The sequence below is a fragment of the Neophocaena asiaeorientalis genome, unplaced genomic scaffold (genome assembly GCF_003031525.2).
Source record: "Neophocaena asiaeorientalis asiaeorientalis breed wild unplaced genomic scaffold, Neophocaena_asiaeorientalis_V1.1 scaffold645, whole genome shotgun sequence".
NCBI classification, from domain to species: Eukaryota; Metazoa; Chordata; class Mammalia; order Artiodactyla; family Phocoenidae; genus Neophocaena; species Neophocaena asiaeorientalis.
Genome location: NW_020175023.1, coordinates 116,605 through 131,646, shown reverse-complemented (window position 1 = coordinate 131,646; position 15,042 = coordinate 116,605). Strand labels below are relative to the sequence as shown.

At 43.1% G+C, this 15,042-nt stretch overlaps 1 protein-coding gene across 3 annotated transcripts in view; it reads left to right on the top strand.

Moving 5' to 3' along the window:
• Nucleotides 1-15,042, top strand: part of EIF2B3 (eukaryotic translation initiation factor 2B subunit gamma) — a 155,142-nt gene that overhangs the window by 115,243 nt on the left and 24,857 nt on the right. For all 3 annotated transcript variants that reach the window (XM_024762934.1, XM_024762932.1, XM_024762933.1), the window contains exons 7-10: nucleotides 6,923-7,050; nucleotides 8,200-8,390; nucleotides 10,208-10,285; nucleotides 10,846-10,994. In XM_024762934.1, the coding sequence (XP_024618702.1) occupies nucleotides 6,923-7,050; nucleotides 8,200-8,390; nucleotides 10,208-10,285; nucleotides 10,846-10,994 (546 nt within the window). The remainder of the gene's footprint in view (nucleotides 1-6,922; nucleotides 7,051-8,199; nucleotides 8,391-10,207; nucleotides 10,286-10,845; nucleotides 10,995-15,042) is intronic.

Sequence of the window (15,042 nt, the reverse complement as noted above, 5' to 3'; positions counted from 1 at the left end):
TTATGGGAGTTCCCTTGTATGTTATTTGTCGTTTTTCCCTTGTTGCTTTCAATAGTTTTTCTTTGTCTTTAATTTTTGTCAATTTGATTACTATGTGTCTCAGCATGTTTCTCCTTGGGTTTATCCTGCCTGGGACTCTCTGCACGTCCTGGACTTGGGTGGCTATTTCCTTTCCCGTGTTAGGGAAGTTTTTGATTATAATCTCTTCAAATATTTTCTCTGGTCCTTTCTCTCTCTCTTCTCCTTCTGGGACCCCTATAATGCGAATGTTGTTGCACTTAATGTTGTCCCAGAGGTCTCTTGGGCTGTCTTCATTTCTTTGCAATCATTTTTCTTTATTCTGTTCTGCAGCAGTGAATTCCACCATTCTGTCTTCCAGGTCACTTATCCATTCTTCTGCCTCAGGTATTCTGCTATTGATTCCTTCTAGTGTATTTTTCATTTCAGTTATTGTATTGTTCATCTCTGTTTGTTTGTTCTTTAATTCTTCTAGGTCTTTGTTAAACATTTCTTGCATCTTCTCAACCTTTGCCTCCATTCTTTCTCCGAGGTACTGGATCATCTTCACTATCATTATTCTGAATTCTTTTTCTGGAAGGTTGCCTATCTCCACTTCATTTAGTTGTTTTTCTGGGGTTTTATCTTGTTCCTTCATCTGGTACATAGCCCTCTGCCTTTTCATCTTGTCTGTCTTTCTGTGAATATGGTTTTTGTTCCACAAACTAGAGGATTGTAGTTCTTTTTTTTTTTTTTTAATTTTAATATTTATTTATTTATTATTCTGGCTGTACCATGTCTTAGTTGCGGCACACACGATCTTTCTTGCAGCTTGTGGGCTCTTAGTCGTGACATGTGAATTTCTTAGTTGCGGCATGCATGCGGGATATAGTTCCCTGACCAGGGATTGAACCCAGGTCCCCTGCATTAGGGTCACGGAGTCTTTACCCACTAGACCACCAGGGAAGTCCCAGGATTGTAGTTCTTGTTGCTTCTGCTGTCTGCCGTCTCTTCTTTCTTTATTCAGTATTATTTCATGAGCATTTTCCTGTGTCATTAAAAAATTCTTTGTGATCTAAAAAATTCTTTATGATCAGAGTTTTGCCTATAAGCTATTCTATTACCTATGTGTTTGATTGTTCTTCCATTGTTGGATATTTGGTTGTTCTCTATTTTTTAACATTAACATTTAACATTTTTGTGCAAAGATTCTTTTTTATTATCTGATTATGTTGTTTATTCAGCAAATATTTATTGAGCATGATGTATTTTCCTTAAGATAGATTTATAGAAGTAGAATTATAGGATAAGATAATATGAATGTCTTCAAGACCTTTGTTATGTATTGCCAATTACTTTTCAGAAAAGATTTTACCAGTTTATACATTGTATGAGAAGCACCCTTATCACTAATGAGAATTATTTTAAATCTGCTAACTTGTGAGAGAAACTGCATCTTTTTTTGATACTTATTTCTTTAAAATATTTTTATATAGTTTTGAACATTTATATCTATTTACCTATTAAAAATATTAATCTTTTGTCCTGTATGTAACAATTATTTTGTCTTTTTTATTTGGTGGAGTTATTTGTTTGCATCTGATAGTCAAATCTGTTGTTCTCCTTTGTGATTTCTTATTTCTTAGGAGCTTATAATTTTATGACATGAGGCAGGTGTTTCTGGGAAGACTGTGTATGAGAGGGAAGGGGGAAAGTGAGGTTGCCGAGGCCCAGAACAGTGGACCCAGCTGCTGGTCTTCAGCCCCAAGGTCAGGATGCTCACAGTGGGTCATAGTGGCCTGTCCCAGTTCTTGGCACAGCTTTGAGCTACCTCTAGTTTGAGTACAGTGCAGGAAGAGTAATTTTGTCCTCCATTGTGCTGCTAGGCCAACCGCATTATGAGAATTGACCTGATTGCTGAGCCCCAGCAGAGGTAGGTGGGACCTGGCAGGAATGCTTCAGCTCTTCTCCGCAGATCCTTGTCTGGTCTCCTTAAAGGGTTCTGCCTAAAAGGGCTGTGTGCCAAGGCTTGTTTGCTTGCCTCTTGCAGTGAGAGTTCTGTTTGGCCTATAGGGTAAATATCGTGGCTCCGAAATCCCCCAGCTGTCCATGCTTTGTCATTTCTTCAAAGGGAACTGACTTGTTTTCCACCAGAGGGGGCCAAGGAACATTTGCTACCCACACTGGTTTGGAGCATTAAAAGGGGAGAAAAAAGCTAAGAGTAAGTGTTATTTCATTCTTTGAATTTATATGGAAATTTTTAATCTCCATCAAAGGATCAGAAGAAAAAGCACATTGAAATTCAATACAAGAGCTTCCAGCTTACACAGAATTCTTCAAAGATGTTTGACTTGATCTTTTAAAAATGACAAAAGCCATGAACTGTGTAGCTCCAGGGTTCCTAATTTTGCTTACCCTCCTCAGCCTCCACCTCTGTCTTGCCTCCCTACCTACACTCCATCTGTGTGGTCCTGTGTCAGCCTGCAGAGCTTCTTTGAATAGGGGCTGGGAGAGAGGGTGGGAAGTATGAAGCAGCAGTCAGGTTTATAGGGCTGCTTATACATTAACCCCTCTCTCAGGCCACATTATCTCATCTTTCAGAGTCTTGTAACTGGTCTCTCTGTTCATTCTCCTTATTCCAAGACTATTTTCACTGCTATCAGAATTACCTTATTAAGAAATAAAACTGATCGTGTCACTTTCCTGCTTAAAAACTACCACTGGCTTGTCTCAGTCCAAACTGTCTAGACTGCCACAGAAGGCTTTCATGATCTGGCTCCATTGCCTCCTTAATCAACCTCATCTCCTACTCTTCTCCTTAAATCCATGATCAGGCTACTTTCCACTGGATTTTGAATTCTTTGAGGGCAGAAACAGTATATTTCCAAGGCACAGAACAGTGACTGGCATATTACTACAGTCTTATTAAATGCTAAATTAATTAACTAGTGATTTAAAATTCTAACAAGGTCACAGTATGAGAGAGAAAACTAAAAATCATATGGTAGTCTTTCATTTCCTTTGCTAAGTATAAATCAGAAGCATACTCACTGTGCTAAGGATCAGGTTCCTTCTTCCCCATTACAGATTGTTGGTCATTTAGACCCAACATCCTGGCTCGATACCCATGAGGAAGCACCATGCCTCCAGGGACCCAACGAGGCCAAATGAAAGAGAGCTCCGAAGCTCTTGACCAAGGTTGCTTACTGCTCTTATCTGAGTGATATAGTACAGGAATGTTTTTGCCTTCTGGAGGTTCTTCTACACATTGATCTTTGGTCTGATTTTCTTTCTGTAAGTGGTGTCCTAGACTCATCTGATTTCATGAAAGTAAATTGAAGTTAACTTTGTTGTGGAAATTCTTTGATAGCCATTGATAAATAAGTACAACTGTTATAATGTGAGGGAGCCCACTCTTAAGTAGAAGGGAAGTTGAATTCTGTGTGGGAAATACTTAGTCATCAGAATGATTTTTTTTTTTTTTTTTTTTGCGGTGCGCAGGCCTCTCACTGTTGTGCCCTCTCTCGTTGCGGAGCACAGGCTCCGGACGTGCAGGCTCAGAGGCCATGGCTCACGGGCCCAGCCGCTCCACGGCATGTGGGATCTTCCCGGACCGGGGCACGAACCTGTGTCCCGCTGCATCGGCAGGTGGACTCTCAACCACTGCGCCACCAGGGAAGCCCCATCAGAATGAATTTTAAATTTGCGAAGTCTGAATCAAGCCAGGAGAGTAGTACCATAGAAGCTATGAGAAAATGAAAGACAAGAAACTTAAAGAAGAACCTAAAGTTGTAAAATTTGATAATTTGCATAAAAATAGAAGAATCACCTGTAATTCCTCTACTGTGAGGGAGTGTAGAGTAGAAATTGTGTATATAGCCTTTGAAAAGTGTTATTCAACCTGTTAGTGTCAGAAAATGTTTTAATCCATTACCATAACAGAATAAAGGAGAAAAAAAATACAATGAGCTCCATAGATGCAAGAAAAAAATTTTTTTAGTAAAAGTCAGTACCCATTCATTGATGAAAGCTCTTAGCAAGTTAGGAATAAAAGAGAAGTTCCTTAACCTGATAAAGGGTATTTATAAAACCAATAACATGTGCCAGGTATTGGCTATAAAGCATGAAGCCCAATATCTACACATAGAGGACAGTCAATAAATGGTGGCTTTGATGATAGGGGAAAAAAACGGTAACAATCATCAGTCTAAATGATAAAATAGAAAAATTCCCTTTAAAATCGAGAATGAGTAAGGATGACTGAAGGACTCGCAGGGTGGCTCACCGCGCTGTGTAAAGTTTTCTCTGCGGGGGGCTGGGTTCACACGGTACATTCGGCCTCAGTGTGAGGGTCAGGACTCTGAGTGGTGGGCTGTCCCGGGGCTCCCGTAGGAGTCTAGGGAGGGGCATGGGTCTGGGGCACCCCCATCACAGGCTCCGGCATTCCTCCCCCTTTCTCGCGAGCCGCGTTTCTAGCCCTGGGGCCTCAGGCTCACCCCACTGGTTGGCCCAGAGCCTCTGTTTCCTCCTAGCTCTGGGCGCCGCAGTCCCCTCCTCAGAGTTCCCCCTCTCCCCATCCTTTCACCGGTGTGACTTTGCCCCCAGGGGACTTTTAGTCACGTGCGGAGGCATTGTTTCTGTTGTTACAAATGGGAGGGGCTGCTAGTGGCATCTAGTGTGTGGAGGCCGCAGATGCTGCTGGACGGCCTACACTGCACTGAACAGCACCCGTGACAAAGCATTATCTATAGTGCCCTGGTTTGGAAACCCTGCTCTACGGTCTTACAGTCTTCAAAGCCCTGGAGAACTTAAAGACAAGTTATCTCTGGAGTTCAAGTTTGAGTTGAAACCAGCCTCAAGTTTCACCTGTCCTCACTGACCCGTGGATTTCTGTGTGACCAGGTGGCTTTGGAAGAACTACCAATACATCCTGGCATTTCTCTTTGCCATTGAGGAAATCAGTAAGGACTCCCATCTGCTCCCCAATCTGTCCTTGGGTTTCAGCCTCTACAATGCCTTTCCCAGTGACCAGAGGACCTTGGAAAGTACCCTGTTTTGGCTGTCTGAAGGAAATCAGACTCTCCCTAACTACAACTGCCAGGGACAGAGAAAATCTGTGGCCACTGTTATAGGAACCGCGTTGGCATTTTCAGCCGAGATTGGAACAGTCCTGGAGCCCTACAGAAGCCCACAGGTCACATATGGTCCTTTTGATCCCATCCTGAGTGATAAAGACCAGTTCTCATCGCTCTAACAGATGGCCACAACGGACAGCTCCCTGGCTCAAGGAATGATGTGGTTATTGCTGCATTTTGGCTGGACCTGGGTGGCGCTATTTGTATCTGATGATTTGAAAGGCGAGCAGTTCCTCTGGTATCTGAAAGCAGAGATGGTGAAGAAAGGTAAATGCCCTCCAGAAGCAGGACCTGCATTGATCACCTGATGGCATCTGGAGCTGCATCCGTTTCTGAGGAAAATCCAATTTACCAACAGTGCTGGAGACCACATATCCTTAGATGAAAAACAGAACCGTGTGACACGATAGGATATCCAGAACGCTGTGAATTTTCCTGCTGGTCTTGGGCTGCTGGTTAAAGTAGGAGAGTTTGTCACCAATATTCCATATGGTCAAGGCCTGGTCATCAATGAAGAGATGATAGAATGGTCTGTTGTCTTCAAAGAGGTACAGAGTCATTTCAGTCTTGGAGATAGACATTAAGGAGGTATCTGAAGCATGTCCGGATATATGAGACTGAGTATACACCTCCTTAACTCAGCCCTAAATTCACATTTCACATTTAAACTTTTTTCTGTGTCATCTTACCCACATATATTCTGAGCTAATGCCTATAGAAAGAACAGGTGTCTGTATAAGCTCTTGTTTTAAATTTCAGGTGTGTCCATGCAGCGATCGAGTGAATAAAATGAATGGAGTTACGAAGTTAAAAAAAAAAAAAGGATGACTATTAGTGCTTCTATTCAGCATTAGTATATTGGAGGTCTTAGCCAATATGGTAAGATAATGGAAAATAAGGATTAGAAAGGAAGAAAGAAAATTGTTGTTTACACAGTTGGTATGATTGCCAGAATCTACAGATAAAATATTAGTATTAAGATTGTTTATCAAGGCAATTGGCTACAAGATCAAAATACAGTGAATTGAGTTTCTGTTGACCAAGAAGAAGAAAATAATTGTTTAAAAGGCACCATTTATAACAACAAAAAAACTAAGATACTCCAGATTAATCTTACAGAAAATACGCAAGACCTTTATAGAAAATGTTTTATGTTTTTTTTTTTGTTTTTTTTTTTTTTTTGCGGTACGCGGGCCTCTCACTGTTGTGGCTTCTCCCATTGCGGAGCACAGGCTCCAGACGCGCAGGCTCAGCGGCCATGGCTCACGGGCCCAGCCGCTCCGCGGCACGTGGGATCTTCCCGGACCGGGGCACGAACCCGTGTCCCCTGCATCGGCAGGCAGACTCTCAACCACTGCACCACCAGGGAAGCCCTGTTTTATGTTTTTTTAAATAACTTTTTTTCAAAAGGCCAGAGCATTCTACCTTCTCATGGGTTATTGCCAGTTAATAGTCAAAGCACCATGTTAAGATACACACACGTGCACACACATACAAACATGCAGGCACACACTTCGTAGATAAGTCTTGTAAAAGACCATTTTCTGCATAGATCAGGGAAAGGGCGTCTCAGACTCAGTACACTACCCTCCAACCTCCAGTCTGAAGCTGATAGAGAATGTAGATCCTCTGCTTCTCCAGAACTGCCAAATCCTTGTCATTTCTAATCTCTATCAGTCCCAAGGTGGCATGACAGGAAGGAATTTGGCTTTTCCTTGGATGCACAGTTTTTGATTCTGATTGGATCCAGATAGTCAGATTTCTCATGTTTGACCACTCTTTCTTCCTAGGTCAATCACTTCCATCCGGAGCGAACTGATTCCATACCTAGTAAGAAAACAGTTCTCCTCAGCTTCATCACAACAAGGACAGGAAGAAAAAGAAGAGGATCTAAAGAAAAAAGAGCTGAAGTCTTTAGGTCAGTGCTTGAGTTGGTGCAGTAAGGTAGGGGTAACAATACCTTTGGAAGAGTGGCTGGGCAACTTAGCCCAGCCCAAGATGCCTGTCTCAAGGCAGCAGGTTTTCATCTAGCCAAGAGTTAGGACAGGCTAGCTGACGCCACTCCCTGAGCTCTGGGTGGGCTTGCTCAAGCAAATCCTGTCACTGTGCTCTTCAGGGACAGGCTAATCATGCCTCAGGTCCATTCTCTGGTTAACAGCTCTGGTTTGGCTGTGTTCCTCTCTAGAACTTTTTGACTTTGAACTCTGCGCACCACTTCTCAGTTCCCCTATTCTCTAGGCTCTGGGGGCCCCACTCCTGACTAAACTCAGCCTCTCCTGTCAAGGGAAGAAAGGTGAAGGGCTGTATAATGACAGTCCAACCAGAGCCAACAGACTATCACCTTTCCAGGATGTAGGGACGAGGTCAGTCTTGTTTGCTCTCATATCCTTGCCTGGTCCCTGGCCCAGTCCTGGGCTCATAGTAGATGTTCCAAAAAATGTACGTATCAAAGGAATAAATGGAGACAGTGTAGCATGATGGTTAAGATATCAGGGCTTAGCACCTCAGACCTGGGTTTGAAATTTTACTCTGCCATTTATTAGCTCTACAACCTAAGGCAGGTTATTTAGTCTTCTGAGCCCCAGTTTTCTTACCATAAAATAAAAGATTTCAAATGATTGTTGTACGAGTTGAAAAACTGAGGCCCAAGTCCTGTGCTATTTCTCTTATAGCACAACTATCTGATATGATAATGGAGGCTAGCAGCACAAAGCCAACATGGCTGGTCACTAAAGCCTGGACAGTTGCTTCTGCTACCCCATGGTGTACAAGAGTCATCTATTTTATTTTCCCTAGTAGTGCTTGCCTGTCAGTCAAACTTGCTTATAGGACCTCTTTTTAAGCATTTTTATATCATACAGTATTTCAAATGTACAGGAAGCACATTGCCTCTTTTAATTTGACTTAGGCTTTCAGGTTTTAGTGGGATTTCCCCAGGGTCCATGCGGCATGGGTGCATTGCGGGGGAAGAGGTTTGAGCTGTACCCTCTTTCAAAACTTGACTGATTCTGTATCCTCTCTGTCATGTTTCGCATGTACTTGCTCGGTTTGGGTATTTGTTCTGAAGATATTTACAGTTTTATAAAAGAAGCCAATACGCTGACCTTTGCTCCCTATGATGCCTGCTGGAATGCCTGTCGAGGAGACAGCTGGGAAGATTTGTCCAGGTCACAGGTGCGCTGTTACGTCCACATCATGAAAGAGGGGCTCTGCTCTCGAGTGAGCACCCTAGGACTCTACATGGAAGCCAACAGACAGGTGAGAGGATGGGTTCAGAAGAGAAATCGTGGGAGTTCCTGTCCCAGGAACAGACTGAGCCTTTTGTCTTATTTCTTCATTAGATACACAGTGACTTGTTCAGAATCCCTCTCATTCAAAAGGTTGAACAAGACCTGGCATGTCAGGAGAAACCATTGGGGTACCCAAGTACAGCAAAAGGGGAAGTGAGGGGTCTGGTCCATAGAGGCAGAGCCTCTGTGGCTCCAAAGAAAGGCCAAGATCTCCAAGAAGGCTTAACTTCTGGCCTGTGGGTTGAACAACTTTCTCCTGTTCTGCTCGGCATGGGGATATCTACAGCACTTCATAAACAAGCAGATAAATACTGTGTAATCATTACTGCGATGATGTAAACATAGGCACACAGAGGAAGCTTTCTTAAGGAGGCAAAGGAGCAGAGTATAGAGTAGCCAGATGGCAAAGCATCAAGGAAGGAATGCCCATGAGAGAGAAGTGTCTGGAAAACAGCATTAGAGCATGAGGAGTCTTGCCAATCCACCCTTTTAATCCTGAGGTTTGTGAGATATGAAGAATGAGTAGCTTCTATTTAAGGGGAAGCAGTGCCCTAAAGGCCGGCCAAGTTTTAGTTAAGGCAAGGGGTGAAGAAGGGGGACAGTGAAGAGGCCGAGCATGTGCAGGAGCTCTTTATTGTGTAGCAGGCACAGGAGGAAGGGAACACTGGGATTGGGATTGAATCCCTGAAGAAAACCTGACTCAAGAATCTTCAGGACCCACACCATGTGGTAGATATGGTCCCAGCCCCAGACCTCAATCTGGCCTCAACCTGGATTGGTTAAATCCAAGGGAATCCAAGCTAGAGAGTTTATGAGAAATCACAACTAGTCCCATGTTTGCTCAGGGCAGTCCTGGGTAAAGTTAGCCCCAATTTAGGGTTAAAGATATAGAAAGCTTCCTTAATTTGACTTTTAGTTCTCTTTCTTCAATTCTATGACTAGAGTCTGTCCGACTGGTCTGAAAGCAAGTCCACGGATAGCCTGAGGCCAGAGGAGTATCCTCTGAAGTGTCAGCAGGGGCTGTGCATCAGACAGGCCTGAATGGCCTTGGCTGAAGTGTAATAGAGGAGATCCCAGGGATAGGGACTGAGGGATTAGCCTTCACATCTCCATCGTAGCCAGTCTAGCAAGGCCTCCCTCAGCTAGTGTGACTACCACACACAGTGCTCCGACCAGCATTCTGCCCATGCTGGAGAATCACAGATAGACACACTATCTGTGCCTTCCTAATGTGTCCAGAGATAAAACACTCCATACCCATAACGTTTTCAGTTTTCTCATACTGGAAAGAGAATAGTGTGAATTTCCCCTTCAGCATTTTATTTTGCCTGGTGAAGAACATGGATGCCTTCTCAGGGTCTGTCCTGATTGTGGAGTTGTCTAACATTACTCCCGTCCTCACCTCATGCATGGCCACTGTAGTCCAGGAGGTGAGCGGGAACCTAGGATGACTGTGGTCAGGCCTCAGGAAGCTTCTTGCTCTCTTTAGGCCTCCTCTCCCAAGTGCTGCCTGGGTATCTCAAAGGCTTGTCTCACAGCCTCCCAGCTGAGGGAGGTGGCATTACTTTCAGGGAGGAGACTCTCAGCTAGGAAACTGAGGATAAGATTATCTAGAAGCTGCTGTGCAAACAATCCCTGTCCTAGGGGAAATGCATCAGCCTGCCTCATCCAGACAGGAGGCTGTGGCTGCAAGCTCCCCACATCTCTGCTGGACACAGGGCTCTACTTAAGGTGCTTTCAGGTGTTTTCTGGTCTGTCTTTAGTGACCAAACCTCTTTCCTCAAGGTGTCCAAATTGCTACCTGTTATCTGTCCGGAAGAATCACTGGTCCATTCATCAGCCCAGATTGTCAGCAAACACCTGGTAAGTGCTAGCTTGGACAGGGCAGTTATGGGACAGTGTCTGGGTATACTGAGGCTTGTTCTTGAGAAGCTAGTTTGGGGCTTCTCCCCATACCAGCTTCTCCCAGCTTCTCCTCAGGTCAATCCCTGAACCTCATTGGCCCCAGGGAAATCCCAAACTGAGTTCTGGTTATAAAATCTTACCTTCCAGCCCAGGCACTCAGGAAGATTGCCTGGACAGGTGCTGAGCCCAGCCACACAGACCCTCTAAGGAAGGTCCGTTATATAGTCTTTGGACTCAGACACAGGAGCTTTCCATCTCTATCCCTCTTCTTACCCTGATTTGAGCACTGTCTTCAGGAGAGCACGTCTATATACACAAGCGCATGAGTGTGTAAGTTTGAGTTGGTCTCAGAGATACTATATGACCTTGTGGCCCTGAGAAACACTGATGATGATCCCTCTTGCTAAAGTGTCTTTGGGAAAGATCCCATTAGACCCAGCTCAAGGGATCTGGAGGGTTGGTTTGCAGTTGGTTGAGATGGGTGGACAAGTTTTTATATTTATATTTGCCTTTTGCAGGTTGGAGTTGACAGCCTCATTGGGCCAGATACACAGGTTGGAGAGAAGTCATCCATTAAGCACTCAGTCATTGGTTCATCCTGTGTCATAAGAGATAGAGTGACTGTCACCAGTTGCCTTCTCATGAACTCAGTTACCGTGGAGGAAGGGTATGTTGCCCCCTGTACCCACTTGAGGCAAGGCCCCTGGTATCTCTGGGAGGCTTTGGAGGCCAGTCCAGCCTAGGAAAGGGGTCAGCTTGGGGAGAGGAAGAAAGGGGAAAGGATGAAAGAAGGAATAGTGCCTAGGCCTTGGTTTTGGCTCCATACTATTTAATGTGGTCTCTGAAAGCATTTCCATCAGTCTTCTCATACTTATGACAATTGTAGTCCTGGGAGAAGCTGCCTTCTCTTGCTTTGATATTCTACTTGATGAGATGGCCACAGTAGTGAGCCACTGGCAGGACTGGAATGACACTGTGCCACTGTCCAAGGGTCACCTTCCCCTATCTCAGTATCCCACAGCAGCCCTGAAGAAAGCAGAGGCCTAGGAGGAATGGACATATAAGACACTTTCCATTTTTGAGGGAGAGCTTCTCTGTTACAAGTTATAGAGAATCTTTCCCCATTTTAAGACGCTTTAGAATGCCCTAAAATCTTAGTTTATGAACAGCCTGAACTTGGAGTAAGACTTGAATGATGCTTAATAAGATTCTTCCTCTGTATGGACCTCAGGTTTTTTCCTTGTATAAAATGCAAACATTAGCGGTGGAAGAGAGGAAAGATATTACCAATGGTTTTCAGACTTTTTAGAAAGGAAACTTTCTTAAGATAAATCTTAAGCAGAAACTCATTATTTAAAACTGGTAAAAGCACAGTTGTTTGGAATACAGTGGGGAAGGGGCACTTATCTTTCCTATAGAATGTGAAAACTGATCTATAAAACAAATTTTAAAAACCACTAGGCTAGGGGACTTCCCTGGTGGCGCAGTGGTTGAGAGTCCGCCTGCCGATGCAGGGGACACGGGTTCGTGCCCCGGTCCGGGAGGATCCCACATGCTGCGGAGCGGCTGGGCCCGTGAGCCATGGCCACTGAGCCTGCATGTCCGGAGCCTGTGCTCCGCAACGGGAGAGGCCACAACAGTGAGAGGCCCACATACCGCAAAAAAAAAAAAAAAAAATATATATATATATGATAACAAAAAGGAGAACTTCAATAAAAGAATTGGAAGGTAAATTTGAAATTTCACAAAAAGTAGAACAAAAAATAAAGAGATGGAACATAGAAGAGAAATGATAGAAAATTAGAGGACTAGTCCAGGATGTCTAACATCTGAATACGAGTTCCATAAAAAGAGAGCTGAGAAATCAGAGAAGGAAATTGTTTAAGAAGTAATATAAGGAAATATCCCAGGGCTTCCCTGTGGCGCAGTGGTTAAGAATCTGCCTGCCAAAAAAAAAAATCTGCCTGCCAACGCAGGGGACACAGGTTCGAGCCCTGGTCCGGGAAGATCCCACATGCCGTGGAGCAGCTAAGCCTGTGCACCACAACTACTGAACCTGCATTCTAGAACCTGTGAGCCACAACTACTGAACCCACATGCCACAACTGCTGAAGCCCATGCACCTAGAGCCCGTGGTCCACAACTAGAGAAGCCACCGCAATGAGAAGCCCACGCAGTGCAACAAAGAGTAGCCCCCACCCGCCGCGACTAGAGAAAGCCCACACGCAGCAATGAAGACCCAGTGCAGCCAAAAATAATAAGTAAAATTTAAAAAAAAAAAAGAAAATGTCCCAGAACTGAAAGATACGAATTTACAGAATGGAAGGGCCTACTAAGGGTCCAGCCCAATGGTAAAAGTAAACCCACACCATTGTGAAACTTCAGAACGTCAGAGACAAAGCATGCTACGAACTTACAAAGAGAAAATAATAGGTCATATACAACTAATCAGGAACCGGAATGGCTTTGGACTTACCAGTAGAAACAATGAAAACTAGAAGATAATAGAACAATGCCTTCAAAATTCTGAAGGAAAATTAATTTCACCCTAGAATTCCGTACTCAAGGTAAGTGTTAATGAAGTGTGACAGTAGAATAAAGACATTTTCAGACATGAAAAGGTGTGTCCCACCAAAATGAAAAGTAAACCAAAAGGAGATAGATGAGAAACAAGAGATCCAACTCAGAATAAGGCAAAAAGAATCCATGGGGTGACGGTGAAGGCAGATCCAAGGGTGACTGCTATGCATGAAGCATAAAGGGAGCAGTTAGTCCAGAGTGGAATCCAGGAAACACTTATTTAGGAAGATGAAACTGATAAAATGCCAGATATATATAAACATCTTGAAAAATTTAGACAACTGGCTGAAAGTTAGGTTTGAATTAGTAATAACATAGAACACTAACAAAAACAAAACAGTTATTAACACTGTTTTTAAAAAAGTTGTACAAAACAGGAGAAGGCATCAGAGTTTGCTATGTGGCTCAACTATGAAATAGAATTAACATAGTCATAATAAACACTGAACATTGACCAAAATTATGCTATAGCTATATTGAAAGGATGAAGGGTAGGAAGGGAAAAAGGGAGCAGTGGTGGGGAGAAAGGAAAGCTAAATCCTCATCTTCCATTGTGGGAAGTCTATTGACAATGCTTAAAACTGAAAAATTAAGATGTAATATAAGCATGTTATTATCTATAGACATGGAAGTAAATACTGAAATACTCAGCAAAAAGAAGTCAAAGAGTTGTCTCTGGGAAGAAGGAAATGAGTTGAGGGAACAGGGGACTACTATTATTCATAATAAAACCACCAGAACAATTTGCTTTAAACTTCATGCATGTATAACTTTAATTGCAAAAAAAAAAAAAAAAAAGCTAGAAATTTTTCTGGTACACTGCTACCAGTGGTGTGCTGATAAATTGTTAACAACCAGTTCTCCAAAGGAAAAAATAAGTGGCCTGATTTGTAGCATTTGCCAATTCCCATGATACAAAGTTTCCCCTATGACCAGTGATATCAGTGAACACTGAGTTGGGAAGAGACGCTACCAGTCAGCTCTCCCAAGCAGGACGAGCTGGCTCCAGCACAGCACTGATAATAGAAACCTGTCTCAAGTGATTCCACCCTTTCATCAAACACTTCAGGACTCACTTTATGCTGAAGAATGTAGTAGGCAACTGAAGACAGAAAACTACATATGGCTCAATCTCTTCCCTCAAGGAACTCATAAGCTATATGCAACAAGAAGTTACAAGTGCTGTGATAGAAATCTGTATGGTCACAGAAGAGGAAAGGGTCAGAGAAGACTTAATTAAGGAAATGACTCATGAACTGAATCTTGAAAAATGAGTAGAGCCCCCCCAGGCTGGAGAAAGGAGTATTCTAGATACATCAAGAATATAAAGTGTGAGAGAGCATATCTTATTTCAGAAACGGCTCCTCATTTTGTTGTTAGCTCAGATTTCACCACTTAAAAAGAGGCTCTGCTGACTATCCTCTCAGAAGTAACCTGTCCCAGCACTCCCTGTTACATCTTATTTTCTTCATTATAACATTATCACTGTCTGGCCTTATCTTGTTCACCTGTCTATCACAAGATGTTAGTTTGAGAATGGTAAGTACCTTATCTTTCCGTTTCACTGTTATATCCTGAAGGCCTACGGGAACTCAATAAATATTTGTTATGTGAAAGAATGGTAAATGATTCATAATGACCACAATATAGAATTCAGAAAGAAATGGATATGACAGGAGACAAGGCCATATAAATGGACAAAAGCCAAATCATGGACTATCCTCTAAGGAGTTTAATGGGTGGTGGTAATTTAAGAGTTTAAAGAAAAGGAATAACATGATTAAATTCCCACTTTATGAAGATCATTTTGGCTGTGGTGAGAAGGATGATCTGTAGAGGGTAAATATGGAGGCAGGAAGACGACTGAAATAATCCTGGTAAAATGGAAGAGGTCCTTAACTAACGCAATAGCAGTGGAGATGGAGAGAAGTAACAGGGTGGTAAAAACTATAAAGCATGATGACTGCCTGGATATGTGAGGTGAAAGAGAGAGAAATTAAGGAAAATTCTTCGATTTCTTGCTGGAGCAATAAGGTTTCTGGTGTGCCAGTCTCTAAGATAGAAATCAGTGGAGAAGGAGCATTTGCAGGGTGGGAAGCAGAGAAATGACACATTCCATCTGTGACAAGTTGAGC